The sequence below is a fragment of the Pimephales promelas genome, chromosome 20, assembly GCF_988280905.1.
Source record: "Pimephales promelas chromosome 20, fPimPro1.hap1.1, whole genome shotgun sequence".
NCBI classification, from domain to species: Eukaryota; Metazoa; Chordata; class Actinopteri; order Cypriniformes; family Leuciscidae; genus Pimephales; species Pimephales promelas.
This window is the reverse complement of record NC_142788.1, coordinates 11,830,479-11,851,459: the sequence shown is the minus strand read 5'-3', so window position 1 is coordinate 11,851,459 and position 20,981 is coordinate 11,830,479. Positions and strand designations below refer to the sequence as shown.

Below are 20,981 nucleotides of genomic sequence, written 5' to 3'. Positions count from 1 at the left end.
TTATCTTCATGATGACTGAGACGTTAAAGCTTTGCAATGGTTAGCTTAGCTTTGCCTGTATGCCTCAGCAACTAATATTAAACTTCAGATTTAATCCCCGACATTACTGTACACAGAGACAGATTAAACTGCAGCCATGTCTGTCACTGATGTATCCAAGCAATACGGAGGAGTGCAAGTGATTCGAAACACATTTAGCCAGCGTTTAACTGGCAGAGATAGGCTACTTTTTTTTAAAAAAAACTTTAATTTAAGTTAGAAAGTTGCTGAATGGAAAAAAAGTAAAGTTTTTCAGTTTTCTTCTTGCTTTAGGTTGAGTATATTGGTCATAGTAGGAGCATGTGAGCTGCATGGGGTAAAATATACATAAATAAAACCACTGAATAATTAATACTTGCTCCAAACCATAATCTTCCAAAGCTACAAAAACAGCATTTACACACAATAACCCTGTTTACATGTTAAATGTTTACTTGTTGTTTCTAATGTTTAAACTAATGTTTATTAATGTAAATTGTCATTTAAAGTGCATCTATTATGCTTCTTTGTATATATTACCTTTCATGTAGTGTGTAATATGGCTGTTTGTGACACAACAGACTGGGCCATCTGACCAATAAGAGCTGAGTAGACCAATCACAACAGACTGGGTCATCTGACCAATCAGAGTAGAGTAGGCCAATCACAACAGACTGGGCCATCTGACCAATCAGAGTAGAGTAGACCAATCACAACAGACTGGGCCACCTGACCAATTAGAGCAGAGTAGACCAATCACAACAAACTGGGTCATCTGACCAATCAGAGCAGAGTAGACCAATCACAACAGACTGGGCCACCTGACCAATTAGAGCAGAGTAGACCAATCACAACAGACTGGGCCACCTGACCAATTAGAGCAGAGTAGACCAATCACAACAGACTGGGCCATCTGACCAATAAGAGCTGAGTAGACCAATGACAACAGACTGGGTCATCTGACCAATCAGAGCAGAGTAGACCAATCACAACAGACTGGGCCATCTGACCAATCAGAGTAGAGTAGGCCAATCACAACAGACTGGGCCATCTGACCAATCAGAGCCGAGTAGACCAATCACAACAGACTGGGCCATCTGACCAATCAGAGCCGAGTAGGCCAATCACAACAGACTGGGCCATCTGACCAATCAGAGTAGAGTAGGCCAATCACAACAGACTGGGCCATCTGACCAATCAGAGTAGAGTAGACCAATCACAACAGACTGGGCCATCTGACCAATCAGAGTAGAGTAAGCTCTCAGAAAGGAGAGGACATTGAATAAACTGTTTCAGACACTGTGAGAAAAGAGGTGATGCTGCAGTGCATTTTATGAGAAAATTAAAGTGTTTTGACCTAGTAAACTTGTTGTTGGAAACCTTAAAAAAATGTAGGAACCTTTAAAATAGCATAATAGGGGCACTTTAACAGTTTCACATTATGTGGGTCACCTTTATCAGGCAATGAGTTGCCAGTCCATCGGCAAGATGTCAAAAAATATGTTTCTTGCTTTACTATAAAATATTGATATTAAACATCTTCACATGCCTTGACCCTGTTTAAAAGTCTTTTTTTTTCTGTTATCTCTCTCTGTCTGCAGGTGCCCTGGACGAGCCGTACGGCAGGACCTGTGTGTGTGTGTGTGTGTCTGCAGCTCAGTGGAATGTTTTCAGATCTCCCCAAGGTGCTGATACTGGGGGCCATCGCAGCGGCCTCTGCCTTCGTGGTCACCATCCTTATCGTCTTGGTGTGTGTAGGGTGTCAGAGGTGAGTAAATGCTCACACACACTGCAAACACCTTTTACCTATAGAGAACCGTTTATCATATTCCATATTGGAAAGGGGTCATGAACTGCATTGTTTTATTGTTTTATAAGGGTGCACTTATAATGTTAGCATGAATTTATAAATAAAAAGCATTAGTTCTGTTTGAAGGGGCGTGTCTGCTGTGAGACTTCAGTGTAAATTACCTAGTACACATCACCACGAAAGATGTTTACCAGCCGGACAACTTTTCCAGAAAGTTTCCTTTAGCAGGTTGTTTCGAACTTCCAAAACAAACTTTGGCCTGATTTCATTCGAAATGACATTCTTCGATTATGCTTCAATCAGGGCTGCGTCCAAATGATGTGTAAACGCACCTTACGCAAGACTTTAAGTCAGATTTGTTATCTTTTCTGTTATCTCTTCATGTGGCAACAGCTGAGTAGGAGCAATAAGAAGTGAATTTCTTATTTCCACATGTTCTTCCATTAAAAAGAACCATTAATTGAAGAATCGTTAAGGAACTGGGATTGTTAAGAGCGATCAGAAAACAAGGATTCAGGATCCTTAACATTCCCATCCTGAGCTGTTTGTTCGTTTGCACTTAAAAGTGTTTCTGCACAGACGCACCCCACTCATGTGTCAAACGAATGCGTCGGCTTCTTAAAAACTCTCCCCCACTCTTGTGTCAGGGCACATCCTCCTCTTTCTCTTTAGTTCTATCTCTCTTACTGTCTCTATGTCTCCTTTCCTGCTGTGGAGCGACTTGATGAATGCTAATATCACTCCTTCAGCAGATTGCGTGCCCTCTGTAGGAGCCGTTTCGCTGGGAAGTTAAGCTCTGCGTCGGATGCTCGTTTGTGACAAAGACTTTTGCTGCGAGATATCACAAGGAACGAAACCCTCCGACAAATCAGTTTCACAGACTCTCAGGCTCTGTTCTATTTCTGTTTTGCATAACGTTTCACAGAAATGAAGAATGGGGACTAGACTCTTTTGTTGCATTTTCACCACAAAGTCATGTTTTTGCTTTACTGCAAAACAACTTGCTCTGAATTGTTAGAGCATGGGAATACAAGCTAACTCTACAGAAGCCGAGTGTGTTTGTTTTAGTGTCATTCCAACGGTAAATATAGAGGTGCACTAAATACGGCTGGAAATTTGTGCTGCCATTGCAGCAAAGTCATCAGATGCACAATGGAAAACACACACTGAGCTCGTTGTTCTGAGATACACAAATTACGATTGAGCAAAACGCCTTTCTCAGAATTGATCTCATTACCATTGCAGAGTTAAAGGGATAGTTCACCTAAAAGACTTGTCCTCATTTACTCACCCTCATGTTGTTCAAAACTATATGACTTTCTTCTGTGGAACACAAAAGGAGATATTTTGAATAATGTTCAAGCTGCTCTTTTCTACACAATGAAAGAGTGGTCATCATAAAATATAAAATATACTACTCATACACTACATTCTGCAGCTCTTAAATATAATCTCGCCAGGTTTGATGTCAAAGACGCTATTCATTCTTGCATGTTTTTTATCCAATTCCAGGTTGGAAATGCAGGGGAAGATTATTTATTATCAAGAAATTATTTAAATTTAGCAAATAAATATGTAAATATGATTTGTTCACATCATATGACATCAGAACAGTGTTTTTTTATTGTTAACTGTTAAAAATAATTTCTGGTAAATAAATCTAAATTAAAATAAAATTTAAATATTAGATTAACTTTAAAAAAAAAGCTTTGAGAAGAATAAGCATGTTGCCCTGGAAACTTAAGGAAATAAGTTGAAGTACTAAAATTACTAAACCTAAAACTAAAATAAAAATGAAATAAAGGTTGTAATTCAGTTCATATCATGTGTGAGATTCAAAACATCTGGCACATTTACTGAAACGAAAGTGAAAACTGAAAATATAAAATAAAAGCTAATTCAATATATTAATAGATAATATAATAGTATAAAAGATACTAAAACAACACTTTTTCTGAAGACTTGACTGCACCAGACATATGGACTACTTGACACTTTTATATACGGTAAATTCATCATTATCTATTCAATGTGGCATAATAAAATTTGCTAATACAAATATACTTTATCTCACTTAATTAACCAATATCTTTGCTTCTAACCTTCAATGATCCAATTCAACCAATTTATTTATACTTTCCATAATGACTATCGTTATACCATCACTTTTGTGTTTAATGTTTTTGTTTTTTATTGCTGAAGTAATAGAGTTGAACTTCCTTCTCCTGTAGTTACTCTTCTTGTCCTATATTTGTTTGAGCTGCGTCCTCTACTGTACAGACGTGAATTTGCATTTCCTTCTTTTATTAAAAAACAACCAAACAAGCCCATGCAGGTGATGAAAAGTAAAGCAAAAGTAACGTAACACATTACCTTCCGTAAAACTAAGTAATGCAATTAGTTACTTTTTTAGGGAGAACACATTACTTTTACAAGGACCTTTCCCCAACACTGAGGCCCTGTTTACACGAGAACGCTCGCGGGTGAAAACGTAAAAATATTTTATCGGATGTGCCTTTCGTTTACACGGCGACAGCGTTTTTGGAGCTTAAAAACGCAAAAAAGTGAAATCACCCTCCAGAGTGGAAATCTTAAAAACGCTCCACCGTCGTGTTCCCGTGTAAAGGGTAAAAACGCAAAAGTCTGCTTGACAGTGAAGGTTGTACGCAGGCGCGCGGACTTGGTGTTGTTGTGTGGCAGTGCTCCACATTGCCACCTAACCACCTGGAGTGCATACTACATTGAATTTCACACACTTTTGCGTCACCGTATGCACGCAGATTTCCCACCCATAACGCTTGTCTAAACGCATAATAAAAAGTGATAACGCAACGCCACTTTTGTGATTTGTCTTCAGATCGTTTCCGTGTAAACATAGCCTGATTGTAGGTGCTTCGATTATTTTTCTTTTTCACTTTTTCGTGTTGACTCGAAACTACTAGCCTGACTTCGTCATACTCATATTCAAGAAAGAATATGAGTCTGAAACTCCTCCATTGGGCTTTGATTATGAGGCGTGTCGTAACCGAACCAGGACAAAAAAAAGAACTCTGCACTCAATTGGATAGTCGGTAGACCTTCCAACCAATCAGAGCAACGCATAACTCAACTCCTTTGCATAACGCAGTTTTCAAATACAGAACGTAGCCTACTTTATTTATTTTAGAAGTTAAATAACGAGTCTTACTTCTTTTATTTACTTCTCCATGAGTGCCACCAAAGGAGAAACCACAACGACCACAGGCTTTTCATTACGTCCCATCTTCTTAACGACTGTCAGAGCCAGCTGATAAGTTACACTTTTCCCGAATCATGTAGGAAGGACGCCAAAAATATCTTTCCGATCGACACATGCCTTGATTGCAGTTCTCTGTTTGTCTATTAAAATGAATGCGCTGTCGATTTTTTTTTTTACAAAAGATGCGACAGCGGAATCTATGCATCTCAATTCTCCAGCTGCAGTCATCTTTGACAAGCGCTGACGTGAGGATTACGTTACGTTAATCATCGTATAAAGCCCGCCCTGGCAATTTGATTGGCCAGATGATTTCTGAACCGATCATAATTACTCCTCAATGGATCGAGTCCAGACTGAACTTCCCGTCCAAAAAATGTTGTGGGCGGAGTTCGGGCTGGCATCCAGGCTACAAAACTACTGTAATTTTGTGAAAATCTACATTGTGCCTTTAAATTGAGATTAAAGGATAATTCCGGTATTTAACACCTTGAGTCTATTTTGTAGTTTGTTTTGAATGAGTGGTGGACTTTTACAATGGATCCTGTCTCGACTTTTTGACTTTTTTAGAATCGCCTGTGACAGCTTTAGACTGGGTGTCTATGGGCATGCACAAACATGTCCTTAACACAACACTTAACGCTCATTGTCAAAACTGTGCAACTCACCGAGTGGTTGGTGGTGTTCGTTGATGTTCCGAAACAAGTAGCGTAGCGAAATACCGTTTCTGTCGTGTTTTATTTGTCATTTTTTTAAATCGCATTGATGTCTGCTGGAGGACTCAGTGCTCGTTGATATTACTGTGCTAGCTACCGGAAAAGGGGTCTGTTTACATTTGGTTGTAGTCTTTTCGCTCGGTTCTCCGTCTTGCCCATAGGTCTTGCCATATTCGACTGTGTCTGTGACTTTTTTTACGGTGCGCTAGACACCGCGTTCCGTACAGCGTCCTGGTTGTCGCCATCAAGTGGTGGGGAGTGTGCTAACGCTTCAGACTCAAATATCGAGCGGAAGTTTATATGCGGTTGTGAGGTATCTGAAAAAATAGTTCCACAATAGCAAAAAACACGGATTGAAAGCATACATTGCGCCGATATATTTGTTTTTAATCATCAACGAACACCACCAACCACTCGGTGAGTTGCACAGTTTTGAAAATGAGCGTTAAGGGTTGTTTTAAGGACATGTTTGTGCATGCCCATAGACAGCCAGTCTAACGCTGTCACAGGCGATTCTAAAAAAGTCAAAAAAGTCGAGACAGGATCCATTGTCAAAATTTCTAAGTCCACCACTCTATTTCATTCAAAACAAACTATAAAATAGACTCAAGGTGTTAAATACCGGAATTATCCTTTAACTTGTACAGAACCTGGAATGCTTCGTTAAAACATGGCAATGCTAATGCGGTATTCATGATTGCAAACGCAGAGTGCAGCTGTGATTTTGCTGCGTGCAGCTTTGCAGTGTGTACATTCTGCAAGTGATGTGTGTGTAGACACAGGGTCTCTAAAACCGAGGTGCAAACGACGTGTCCCTCCGGGCTCCTGAGTTCTGACCTTCACAGGGGAATGGAGCGATACAGCCCTCGCAACTGCAAACAAACAGCAAACACTGTCATTACGGCTGTGACTTATGGCATATGCATTATGCTATTTTACTTTTATAACGTCTTATCTATTCATCCATAAACGCCTTCTTCCTACCCATAGTTTAAGGGTGTAAAACAGTGAGAGGAGAGAAAATCCTCTGTTTCACAGATTCCCGTAAGTGTGAGGGATGTGCATAGCAGTGGATGTTAAAAATGGGGTGAGAGTGAGAAGAACCGAAAGGTGTGTGAAAAAAATGTGTATTTCGCAGGCTGTTGGATTGGTGGAGTGAGAGAAGCTATAATTGATGTCACACCTGGTGTGTGTAGGGAATGAGAGGAGAAGAAAGGCAAGGGAGGAGGGATCGTCAGGGTTACCTATCCATCCTCTCGCTCTCTCTTCCTCCACCACACCTGCTGCATCACATCTAAGTCCCTCACGATTACATCATCCCAGCTCTGCCAACCCCACAGAGAGCCATTACAAACACTCGCTGTAGTGGAATTTTACTTCCTGGCATATTCAAGAGTGCACAATAGCTCTGTTACAAAAGCCAGCGAGCTGCATGTATGTAGTCTACTAAAGAAGCAGCTTTCTAGAGGCCAATGCAACCAATCACCATGTACATCACTTTCCAGACCAACAACGTTTGCCTAGCTAGCAAAAATTACATTTAAGAATGTTTTGCTAACGTTATTCAGTTATGAAAACGTTATTTCTGAATGTTTCGTTATTTTCTATTATTCAACTATTAAAGTTTAAAAAAAAAAATGTTTATTGTAAACATTAATGGAACTAAGCCTGGAAAAAGTTTCAATTTCACGCCACACCGCAACAACATTAAAAGGCACACACAGATATTGGGTTAAATTAATTTATACTTTCCATTGGTGAATGAAATATATTTGTAACATTTTTCGCTCTTGATTTGCCCTCCATCTTGGATGTGCTACAAAATGAGGTACATCTATTATAACGATTTGAGCGCATGGTCTAAAAAGCACAACGCAAGTGAACTTAGGGCATGTCCGAATCCACTTTTGCTAGTTTAATGATGGGAAAAATGGTCAGTGTACCCGGTGCATGATCTAAAAGGGTTGTTTTGGGCGTAGCGAGCAATAATCCAATCAGAGTCTCATCTCTCTTTCCCTTTAAAAGCCAGTTGCGCTCACGCACAAATGACAGAATTTGCAAGTGGAAAAACGGATCTCTTCTCTGGCTAGGAATTGGATCTGCTCCTTTAAAGCAAGGTTAAAACATGCAAGCAGACCATCTTTGGGACAAAGTGTACGTGCGTTGTGTACCCGCCTATATTACTAACACGCTCTTTAAATAACAAAAAGAAATATTGCGCCATTGACTTTAGACCAGGTTTCATTGGTCAATGGTGCAGTCTATTTCAGTTGCCTCAAAACAACAACGCTCCAACAATGTGCCTGAACACTCCTCATTTCCGCATTTGCTATTTAAACAACGTGGCGCAGGACGTAAAAATTATAACTGCGACGGTTTGAAACCAAGGGGGTAATCCATCGGCCGGAAGTTGAATTGTAGCAGAACTTCACCTGCTGTTAGCATCTCATTGACTCCCATTCATTTTTGCGTCACTTTGAGGGCGAATAACTTTACATCTGAGGTGTCCAAAGACTTAATTTGTCCATTATTTATTTCTAAAGAAACACGACAATGTATAAAATGCATTACTTTGTATCTTACGTTAAGGCCCTGTAGAAGCCGTTTTTGTAAAAATAGGCTAAAGATTGTGTCATAACCACGGGACTTTCTGTCGTACAATAGAGACATTACCGTATAGACAGGAGGAGAAGCTCGCGGGCAATCTTTTACTGTCTATGAGGCAATCGGGTGGACATGGGGGCACAAAGTCAAGGTAGAAGACCATAAATAGAGAGTCCATAAAAGCAACGGGACAAAATATTTCAACATTTTTGAGGATTTAGGTGATTCAGATTTGTCTTGGCACAGCTACTAGAAGATTTACAACTGTCAGATTGTCGTCACGCTCAGTTTGAGCCTGCGCAATTGCTCAGACATCAGACAGGAAGTGCAATTATGGGGCTTCAGACTTCTCCGTTGAAATCAATGGGGTCGCTGTGTCCATTTCTTTTACTGTGTTTGAAACTAGCAGAAAATTCGTTTTGTGTCGCGCCTGGCGCCGCAAAGCTTATTTCACTCTATAGGTCACAGGAGGTGCCTTAAAATACTAATTAGGTTGGCATCTCACTTGATTTGGGAACAGAGCTAGTATTGCGATATACTCATAGCATGTTCCAATCATTAAAATCTTTCTTTGCATGCTTGTTGTATCTTATGTTGTCCTCACAAAGAGTGTGTCTCATTTTGTCTGCAGAAAAAGCAAGAGCAAACATGGCCAAGCCAACGGAGGGGGTCAGAAATTGGAAACAGTGAGTGCAAATAAGTATAAATGAACACACACACACATATTTACACAGTGTAATTATGGACATGGATGTGCATATGTATACATGATAATGTTTTGTATCACAGGCAGCGCTGCGCCAGTCCAAGCTGAACTCAATGAGTAAATCTGACACTCGCCTGCATGACATGCACAGGCTGCCCTGCAACGCCAACGGTGAGAGAATTCACTGCTCTTCATGACACTTGTACACACAGACTCATTCCCTACACACGCATACTGTATGAACTGGCCGACACACGTGCGTGCAAAGGCTGACATCTCCAGAGGCTTGTTGTGGTAATATGTTTACTAGTTCATGTTCCCACTTCCCACTGCCACAAACGTGTGATGTGCGAGGCTGAGAGAGACAGTTGTCAAGTTATAGACAGAGAACACACACGCCTCAAAGCCTTATATACATCAGGTTCTGATCTTTTACATCCAGACCAATGGATACTCAGCTCCATTCAGCGTACACAAATACGCATGGAAGAATAACAAAGTCCCAAGTTCAACACGAAATCAAGACTGACCCCATTTAATATCGCAGTGTGTGCTCCTGGTTGCAATATGCTGGATTTATCAGTCCACATTATGTCTGGTTCAGATTACATAATTTTTTTTGTCTGTTACGATAGTCACTGTGTTACACGATTTTGACTCCTAAAATCTTGTCGTGTCGTGGACAAGACACATGTCAGACTACATGTTGCCTCCTGACCAGCTGTCGTTAACGGTGCGTGTGATGTCATCGAGAAGGTGAAACTAGTAGTGAGTGACTTCCTGGAAACGAACGTAAACAAACAATGGATGAAGCGGTGAGTGTTGTATTGGCTGTCCGTCCGTGTTCAGAAAAAAAGTAAAAAAAGAAAGAAAACCCGACAATGGACACGTTCCTGGATTGCTTGAAGAGGACAGTATGGGCTGTCAACCCTCCAAAAAGAACTTGAGGTAAAATATTGTTTTCTTATATATTTTTACTTTTAGTTTTACCGCTAGCACCATCGTCTCTCTTTCGTTTTGCCATTTTTGAAAGTTGTGTACGGAAAAGCTTCTGTGCTCCTATTGGTCAACCTCATACATGTGACGGAACTCGTCGTGGGCGACCGTTAAAAAAAATTAACATGCCAGTCTTTTTGTCGTGATGTCGTGAATCATCGCAGACGTGACGTAAGTTGTCGCCCACTATGACACACTATACGAGATGATACGATCGAATCTTGCGTCCCGACGCCCGTTGTCGTTTACGAATCCCCACGACACCCTACGTCAAACGGATCGTGCCAAAATCAGGCTAAAATTGTGTAATCTGAACCAGGCATTATTCAACTTAACCCCCCCCCCCCCCCCAAAAAAAACCAAGTTCTGTCATAAAACTCTAGATGGCGCAGGCTGATGGGTCCTGTTGCATTTGCAGCTAACGAGCTTGCAGTTCAGCATTTACAAAATTGCTAACAGTTTGCAGCACACTTTCAAAGTTTTTCTGAAACCCTCCTCCTCCCCCAGCTCCACCTGTATAGATCAGTTACAGTTTATTCATATACGCTATTTGTACAGTCGCAGAATACCTCACATGCTAACAAGTAGCAGTGTGTTTATGTGTGTATTGGCTGTAGCACGCATCTCTGCACTTGCAGCAATTATCAACAACAGCATCTGTTCCGCCAAGACCAAATACATTGTCATATCCATTACCATGCTAAACTAAAGTTTTCATGCTAGAAATAACTGTGAAATGACTTTCCTTTTTCTGATGATGTCACCAAGACCCCAAGTTTCAACGCCAATGTCATGCAAGACATTTCATGTTGGTTTTTAACTCAATGCAGGTTTAAAGACATGTCAATTTGTGAGTGTGTTGGAAATACGAGATAATCAAATAGTAATGGTCTGCCCTCTTGTGTTTCCCTGGAGTAATGTGACATTTCTAATGACCCTTTGTAATATGTGCGTATTCATTATTGTACCTGATATTAATGCTCCAGACTTTCTTTAATCTTAATCCTTTAATCTTTCCCATCTCTCTTGTCTTAATCCGTGTTATTTGGATTGACAGGCGCCCCTAAGAGCCGGCCGGCCAGCATGGACCTCCTGCTCCTGCATACCCGCCGCTCCAATTCTGACCTCCGACCCAGCCCGGCCCGCCAACTGCCTCGTGTTCCCAACAAACCCGATAGCGAGGAACGTGATCACACCTACTCCGAAGTTTCCCGCCACGCCTCTCCCACATCCCTCCCACCAGACGACGGCCTGTATGAGAGCGTTGGAATCAAAGCGGCTGATAAAGCTGCTCTGCCTGCTGCCATTGCCCCGCCACCAACCAACACTCAGCGGCAAGTCCACAGCCCGACGTCCAGTGCGAATGGCCAAGGTGGAAGCAGAGGGGGCGCGAGTCAAGAGGCGGTGACGGCAGAATACGCCTCTATACGGAAGGTGAAGAAGCTGGAGCGCGGCAGGAGAGAGGAAGTGGTGGAGGATGGAGAAAGGGAGCACCAGAGCGTGTCCAGCAGCGAGTCCTCCAGCAGCACCTTGCCTAGGAAATCCGTGGAACCATTTCACCTACCCAATTTCCCAAAGGTGATGACACAGATCAGTCACACATCAGTCAAAAACACACGTTCATAGCCAAAAATGGGCGGCAAAATCCCACAGAAACCTTCAAGGGGGGACTTGGTCCATGTATGGAGGGGCTTTCTCACCAGCTGGTTAGCCTATAGGAACTCAGTTATAGATACTAGCCATCAGGGGTGTCTTCCGAGAACCAAATGTTCCCCTACGATCATTTTCCTGGTTGCATTTGCACCGCCAGTTGGAACTTTGAAGTAGAGCCAGACCGATATATCGGCAGACCGATATTATCGGCCGATATTAGGCATTTTCCAAACTGTCGGTATCGGCAGTTATAATGGCCGATAAATGAATATTTCGAAAATAAAATAAAAACGGACTAAATACGCTTGAACCATGTCATGAGTGTTAGAGTCCACCAGAGGGCACTCTACAGCGTTCCTGTTGGCAACACTCGTTGAGTTGGTAACGAAACATATATTGCTTGAATAACAATTAAAAGATCATCCCCATCAGTTCTCTTAATTCAAATAAGCATGACAAAATTTGTGACTAATCATCTCCAGGTTAAAAAAATTAAAAAAATACAAAAATATCGACCGATATATCGTAATATCGGATTTTAAAACCCAAAAATATTTGTAGCGGTATCTGCCTTCAAAATCCTTTATCGGTCGGGCTCTACTTTGAAGTGACGGAAGCTGCACTTATGTCTTGTGCGGGACTTTTATTTTGACGGTGCTGAGAACGATTTAGCCAGAGCCTGAGCACACAGCACTCCCATTCTCCATCTTCATCACTTTACGGTCTGTTTAACAGTCCTATCTAGGGATGGGACGATAACCGGTTTCACGATAAACCGTGATAAAATGTACTGACGGTTAGTATTATCGTTTAAAATTTAATTATCATTAAAACCGTGTTTGATTATCGCGATTTTTATAACTCACTGAATCCTGTCGGCCAGTCTGACGCAGGCGCGCAGCACGCAATATTTTTTTTAATTACTATTCGAGAAGGAATGGTGAAAGGCAGTGACCGTGCTCAGGAGGTTTTTCAGCCTTTTTAGAGGACCAATTCTGAGGTGTGGTCATATTTTTTTGGGTTTTACAAAAGTCCTGAGGGAAACTTGATCGAGGATGGTCACCTTGTCTGCCGAACAAAAAGTCACTGCAATAGAAACACTTCAAATCTGCGAGTCGTCTTGTGTGATCATCACCCGAACGCAAGGCAAGTTAACTTTGACCTTAATACCAAAACCACGCCTGGGAAACAATTGGGCACGAAATGTTGTTTTGAGTTGAAACATTTTATGTCACTCACTTGAAATAGATGTGAGGCTTCCGCGAAGAAAAGTTCGTAGCAAGTGGATTTGAGCCAAAGACGAACGAACAACTTCAAACAAGACTATTATTAAGAGTGATATTTTAAGGGATAGTAAAGTATAGATACATCACGTATTAAACCGATTTTATTTTTACCATATTGAATTGATAAGGAGATTAGCTAATGTTTTAAATCTTACCTGTTTATGAATTCATTTTGTCAATATATCACACCAATATTATCAAACTCTGTAAGCAATAAATCAACTCTGATTTCATTTTTGCAATACAATCAAAAACCGGAGACGCAAGACGACAAGTTGTATTTGAATGAAACAAGAGCGTGCGTCCGTTGTGATATAGATGTGAGCTGTGTAATAATGTGTTGCTATTGACAACGGCCATTATAAAGAAGCAAATGCCATAGAATAGAATCTTGCTTAAAAAAAAACTGCATAGAGAGGCTTGTTTTATTTGTTGTTTGTTGATTTTCAATTATAAAACTTGTTGAAATGTTTTCAGTGTGAGCATCAGTTCTTTTTGAGCACTTTCATAAATTTTTAACAAAACCGTGATAATATTGATAATCACGATTATTTTGGACACTATAATCGTGATATGAAATTTTCATAACGTCCCATCCCTAGTCCTATCTAATACATTATTGGATTGAACGGTTAAACAAAGAAAGTAAACAGTATACGAAAAAGTATTATTGCGTTTGCCATGTCCGACGTCCAATGTCGCTAGGTGAGATGATTTTTTTTTTGGTCCCTTCAAAGTTACGTTGGATTTCCTGCTTAGCATAAAGGTTGAGAAGTGCCTAGACTTCGGCGTCGGGCCATCTATCTCTGCTTTACATGTTCGTGGAGTAAATATATAGGCTTTTAAAAAATGGCAGCTGCCATGTGTTTCTCAAACTTTCGGCCAATCAGCTTACAGTCCACTAATGTCACATTGTGCTGGTGTAGACCCTGCTCTGAAGTAGGAACTATATTTAGTACCCCCAAAGGGCAACAACACCCTAGCAAGCAACTAGATCAACTCAGCAACCACGGTAATGCACAAAAAACCCTCTCAGAACAACTTAGTAACCTTATAGCAACACCTTAGCAACCACCAAGAAACCTCCTGCAACCCAATAACTTACTATAACCTCAGAATAACTTTGTAACTGCTTAGCAATGCCCTAGAAACAATCCTGGGCTGTGTTTCCCAAAAGCATCATAAGGTCGCAAGTTCCATTGAACTCTATTTGTAACGACAGAACTTGTGACCATTGTTGTCTTTGGGAAACACACCCCAGAATAACCCAGCAACCACATAGTAGCAGACAAAAAACCTTAGAACAAATTAGTGGCTACCTAGCAACACCGTAGCAACCTCCCAAAACACGCCCAACTACCACAAAATAAGGCACTTGAAACTTTCCAGAACAACTTAGCAACGGCATGGCAACGTCCTAGCAACCACATATTAGTGCATTAAAACCGCTGCTTAAGTTAGCAACAACCTATCAACAACCCAAAAACACCTCAGCAACCACATAATAAATCACTACATACTTCCCAGAACAACTTAGCAACTGCGTAATACACTAGCAAACACCTCAGAACAACATTGCAATTGTATAGCAATACCATGCTAACGACTTAGCATGTTTAAAGGGTACCATAACTAAACCCCTGGTCAGAGCCTGACTCCACCCGCTGGCAATATTTGAAAAATGCTGAAAAAGTGGGCAGACCCCAGCGGAGATAGAGGGGACGAAATAGATGCTAAAACACTCTGTCCTGATTGTTTTCAATACTCGCAATTCCAATTCCTGACTCCCTACAGTGGTTTTGACGAAACAAGCTGTTTTTTTATACTGCCAAGGGCGTATCTCGTACCAAGAGCGTGTTGAGCTGAAATGTGCCTACGTCATGAAGAACCGCTAACATCCAATAGGAGAATTCAACTGCAGTACCACCGTTCAACCTGAAGAGGGCAGCACTAAGACGTTTTTTACACTATATGTTGTAGAAATAAAACACTTTATACACAAATGTCAAAAAAGTTAATCGAATCAATGACTGCTATTAATAAAGATCCATTCTTACAGATCATTAACTAAAAAAAGTTGGTTTAGGGTTTAGTTACTCTTTAAGGGCAGCCTACTCTCATTCTCTTCATAAATGTAGGCCTAAGTCTTTCTAATGTTGAACGCCAAGGCCATCCATTCTTTTTCCAGGCAATAGACATGATAAAGTGGCTTTGGTTATAATTGTCTGCCATTTGCACAGATGTAAGTGGCAAGCCCTTGAATGCAGAGTAGTAGAAGTAGTGCAGTTATATGTGTTGACCACTAGATACTGCTGTTTCATACAAAAATATCATACATTCACCAAACTGACATTAGCTAAAATCTTCATGACTTTTATAGGGTACTTTTTTTCCCAGACTGTTAGATTAAATGTCTTAGATTAAAACAGGTTCAAGAAACGAACATTAGCAACTGTTTCCCATAATTTAAAAGTGTAAAGCAAGTTGACATAAAATTAAAGAGACTCAGTCAGTTGTTTTTCGTGTTGGTCTGTCAGCTGATACCTGTTTATGTCGTGCGTGGCTTTCAAGGACAGATGCGATTTGCAGAGAGCAGAACAGCATGTGTGAAGATGGAAAACACTCAGACAATGATCGGATAATGATCCTGTCTTCCTGTTAACTCGGCACCACTCTCTATTTGTGTGTGTGTGTGTTTGTGAGTGCCATTAGTTTGCCACATAGAGATTACAATCTTCTTTGTCACAAGTTTGTTGATTGACGGCTTGTTTACACAGGCATGGTATTGTACAGTATTTGGAGCGTACCTGTTTTTCTAAATCTGACATACAGTAGGCTTACTTAATGTTCAAGCAAAGTTAAATAATATGTGCTGTGTGTGTGTGTTCGTGGGTGGGTGTGTGTTTGTTCGACCTGCATTATTTCCGAGTCTGCGTCTAATGTAAATATTATTGAAGTTCGTGTAAGAGCGATCATCCAGTGCAGTTGTGCAGCACATGTGTCACTCCAGTACAGTGGGCCTGATGATTATGTAAGATGTGTTGGCTGGCTGCCCGTCCCGCCATGTGTTTTTTTTGTTAAAGGTATCAGGGAGGAACCACAGAGAGCCAGGGAAATAAATAGCAGCAAACACTGTATCCATTCATCTACTGCTGGTATTAATCATTCATACAGGAGGTGTGTTTCTCTCCCTCTTCAATCATTGACTCTCTACATATCTGTAATCATTAACTCACAGAACACTTCCATTGCAGAAACAAACACCAATAAATATGGAATTAAAGGAACAGTTCAGCCATCTCAGGCCATTATGAACTTTATTTCTTTCTTCTGTGGGACACAAACGGAAGAATGGACTGGCCACCGTTCATATGACAAAATTCAATGTGTATGAGCCCCTCGAGGGGATCTGACCAGCCTGTGTGTTCCTTGTGTGTCCAACAGGAGGCGGTCTTCATGGGCAACGGGGAACAGTACATTTGGAAACCACCAGAAGAGGATGAGATCATCGTGCCAGGGGTTCCTCAGCTGGAGAACGGACACAGTCATCCCACCGCCGTGGAGGTAACGCCCCCCTCGCTATCAAGGGATCAGACCTTGACATTTGACCCCTAAAATCCAGGACTCATTCGCATACATTTCGAACCTCTTTGGTCTGACCTTTGTCTGTCAATAAAGAGTGTGTTCTGGCATAGGAAGTGAGTGGAATGATGGCTGCAGTCTGATAAATTGTGGCTAGAGAGAGAGAGAGAGCCTATACTCTCCCTCCCCTCTCTCTATCGCTGGCGAGGAATGCCGTGTCTAACTGTCAGGTCAAAGGTCTGTAGACTGCGCTGTTTAAGGACTGTCAGGTCAGGGTTGGTGTGAGGGAAGGAATATGAGCAATCTGGGTCAGCCTGTGTTTAACCGGTTTCCTGTGGCCAATCAAAACTTACAAGCTGGATTCATTGTTTACAGCAAATGTATTGTGAAGAATACTAGATCCTTTTAGGAATTTACAAGGACCCTTATTACTGGGGGAAAGAAATCTTCTTCATCAGTTTTGTCCATATCGAAACCTCCTAAATATTAACAAGATTTACTAGAAAAGCTAAACTGTGTGAGATAATACTGAAAAATTAGACTTTTTGTAAAATATACATTACTGCTGAAAAGTTTTGTGTCAGTATGATTTTTTTTATTCAAAATTTATTTAGTCTTTTTATTCAAAAGTTATGAACCCAGACAGCAACATAGTGTCGGTCCAGATTCGGCCCACTTCTGGTATGTGTGGAATCCACATGTGTTGCTGTCTGGGAATAGTTTTATTCAAAGACATTTATGATGTTACAAAAGCTTTCTAAATGCTTAAAAAATTAATTATCAAAGAAGCCTGAATAAATGTCCCAGTTTCCACAAAAATATAATAATAGGAAATAGGAAATGTTTGTGGATTAGAATGATTTTTGAAGGATCATGTGACACTGAAGATTGGAGTAATGATGCTGAAATTCAGATTTTTACATCGCAGGAATAAATTATATTTGAATAGATATTTAAATAGAAAACAGTTCTTTTGAATTATAATAATATTTCAGAATATTAGTGTTTTGGTTTACTGTATTTTTTATCAAATAAATGCAGCCTTGGTGAGCAGAAGAGATTTCTTTAAAAAAAAAAATATTACCAACCCCTAACTTTTGACCAAGAGTGTATCTCAAAGTTTTTTGTTGCTATTTTAAAGCTACACTGTGTGATTTTTACCCCCATCTAGCGGTGAAAAGGTATATGACCATCCAGTGAATATTAGTTTCTGTTCCTCTCAATTCCGATTTTGTTTTAACTCCTACGGTGGCCAATGTAGTCCAAGATCAACATGGCTTCCAGTTCGACCTCGTCCATGAGTGTTAACTCAAACGTAAACGCGAAAGGCGAAGTTTGAATTAACGGGTATGTCCCTCTTTGGCTAATGTACTTTCAAGATGGAGGGGCAACATGGCGACCGACATTAGAACCCCTTACCCGTATGTATTTTCAATGGCATATTATACACTCTCGAGAATACTTTATTACTTGAACAAAGTAAATAATATACATTAATGAGCACATATATTTTTGAAAGAACTAAGTGTTTTTAGCTAAGAATAAACTAAAAGAGTTACACAGTGTAGCTTTAAGTATAAAGTTATTTAAATGTAGTTCTATTTATGCTTGATACAAGAAAAATAGTTAGGCCTATTATCTTAATTCAAAATACAAGTCTCTAAATTATTATTATATTTTGCATTGATCATGCCACAATTCAGTGAAACGTTGAACTTTTGTTCTTATAACTTCTAGAATTTGTGGCTCGGGTGGTATTAAATGAACTTTTTAATCTCATTCTATTCATGTTCTGTTCATTAGTAGTGTAACAGTACACTGAACTCCTTTGGCTCAGATAGAAGAGTTGACTGTTGTAACCGTTAAGCTGAATACACTTCTCAATGCTCTTCTCTGCTCATGCCTTCTCTTGTCCAGACACGCCCAGATTCATGTCACGAGGTGGGTGTGTGAGTGAGTGTGTAGGCGGCCCACTTCACTTAACACATTATCCTGAACAAATAACACCTGTGATCCTTTCATGATTTTAGATTAAAAAAAAATGACACACTGTACAAAACAAAACAAGGAAGCACTGTATTCAGCAAGGGCACATTCATTTGATTAAAAGTGACCGTAAAAACTTTTATGACGGTACAACATATTTCTGTTTCAAATAAATGCTGTTATGATCCACTTTCTATTTATCAAAGAATCAAAGGATCATGTGACACTGAAGACTGGAGTAATTATGCTGAAAATTTAGCTTTGTCGTTACAGAAATAAATTACATTTTAAAAAATGTTCAAATAGAAAACATGTATTGTAAATTGTAATACTATTTCACCATATTACTGTATTACAGTTTTACTGTATTTTTGATTAAAATAAATGCAGCCTTGTTGAACATTAGAGACTTCAGGAATAACAACGCTTAACATAAGCTATACTGGACAATGAAGCAAAGGAAACTGAGGGCTTAAATACAAGGTGTAACAGAGTTCGAAATGTCAGTTAGTATTTTGTATGTGATTTTCACCATAATTAAGCGGCTGTAATGTGTTTGGTGTTTTGGAGCCCTCCTTTGGATAAATGGTGTACTGCAGCTCTGCCGGGTTTTGTCCTTGTGTTGTTGCCATACCCGATTAGAAGCGGGATGCTTTACATCGAATGCTGTTAAATGTACACCAGTGCCTGAAGGCATGTTTTCTTCTGATTTTCCCAAAGATTCTCCAAAGGAATAAATGTGAGAAAAGTCAGTTCTGGTCTCAGTCCATTCACTGCCTGACCACCGTTACATTGGTGCCGTGACCCGGATGAGAGTGAGGTTTAGGGGGGTGAGTGTAACGGAGGCCAGCTAGTAGTTGCTGTGCGAGTAAACCTCACTCCCCGATCTCAATAGGCGCTCTAGCGACAGTCACTAGAGGCTGCAGTCTTTAGCCTCCTTGTTAGCGCGCCTGACTCTCATGCCGGAGACCCGGGTTTCCAGGTTGGACCCGGGTGTGAGGGGTTACAAAGGGAGACTAATCAACTAAACACAAATAGGTGCGTAAAACTATGATTAACAACCAAGGAAAATAATAAAAGGAACACTGGCTGTTTCTCTGCGGGTTGTATTATGATTATTATATAAAATTATTTGGACGTTTAAGTAATTTCAACTTAATCTGACTTAAATGAGGTGAATCAACTTATTTTTCTCAACTTATTTTGATAATGTAAAAACATGTTGTCACAACTTATTGATCATATCATTTTTGATATTCTCTTTGAAAGGGGTCATGAACTGACTTTTTAAATTTTATTAAATTGTTGTCTGAGGTCAACTTATGACGTTCGCTTGGTTTTTGCATTCAAAAACATCAAAATGAATAAGTAATAGGTTACTTTGTACCCTAGTTTTGAGCCTGGCTGAATAACGCTCAGTTTTTATGGGCGTTTCGCACTGAAGACTTGGAAGTAAACGCCCACTGCTGTGAGTGGACAACAGTTTTGCATATAATAATGAGTTTCAACTCACCAGTCGATGCACTTGCGGGAAATTGTTTTGAAAACGTCCAATGTTATAAAATGGCAACCGGAAGGATTCGCCCATACATGTTCGACCCAGATTCCGTGTGTTGCACCATTACTGTCAGATCCAATATAGACGGCACAGCTCCGTTCTTTACTCTTAATCGCTCAGCAAATCCAGTCTTGTTTACAAAACAATCCTCAGTGAAATGAAGCGAACAGACGGACAATGTTTTATCCTCATCAGCTGGAACGTCATTAAAAATAAAGTTTAACCATGCAGTCCTATTGGAATCCAGAGGAAGCTTATGCAGCGACTGTCTTCTTCCACAACCAGTATTGCTCGGTAGCTCGATCTGGTTTGTCATCACGAGGTAGGCATCTATGTTATTTAGCTATGCGTGTAATGCCCGACTCGGTGGGCGGGGCTAAACCGGCCGTGTTGAAGTAGGCGTTGATCTTCTTCTGCGGGGGTGGTGTTTTATCCTCTTTGACGTCATAGTTCCCCACTTTGAAAAACGAGTCGTTTGCTGAGGCTGGTGTCAATAAAAGCTTTTATTGGACTAACAAGGACGTTTTCAGTTCTGAAACTTACAGGATATTTTTATAATAGGATGACCTCTAAGATGTCAAAAGCTCAAGGAAAATTTGATTTCTCAGTTCATCCCCCCTTTAAAAGATCAGTTTTAAATAGAAAAAATAATAGGTTTATGAAGTATTAGGTTGATAATATCACTCCTATGCTACTTCATATGAAATCTCTGAGCTGTTGTTCCACTGTGCTTTTGTGTCAAGTGCAAACACACCAATGAGAACGTGTGTACGCACACACACAAGACATACAACTGAGCCGCTGAAGACTGCATTTGCAAGAAGAGAAAAT

General features: G+C 40.3%; 1 protein-coding gene across 1 annotated transcript in view; it reads left to right on the top strand.

Annotated features, from left to right (window-relative positions):
* The window catches only part of LOC120488369 (uncharacterized), a 64,699-nt gene that overhangs the window by 32,416 nt on the left and 11,302 nt on the right, over positions 1 to 20,981 (top strand). Inside the window, exons 2-6 of the mRNA XM_039685065.2 lie at positions 1,620 to 1,786; positions 9,015 to 9,069; positions 9,173 to 9,260; positions 11,143 to 11,663; positions 16,469 to 16,588. Of these exons, the coding sequence (XP_039540999.2) occupies positions 1,683 to 1,786; positions 9,015 to 9,069; positions 9,173 to 9,260; positions 11,143 to 11,663; positions 16,469 to 16,588 (888 nt within the window). The 5' untranslated portion in view covers positions 1,620 to 1,682. The remainder of the gene's footprint in view (positions 1 to 1,619; positions 1,787 to 9,014; positions 9,070 to 9,172; positions 9,261 to 11,142; positions 11,664 to 16,468; positions 16,589 to 20,981) is intronic.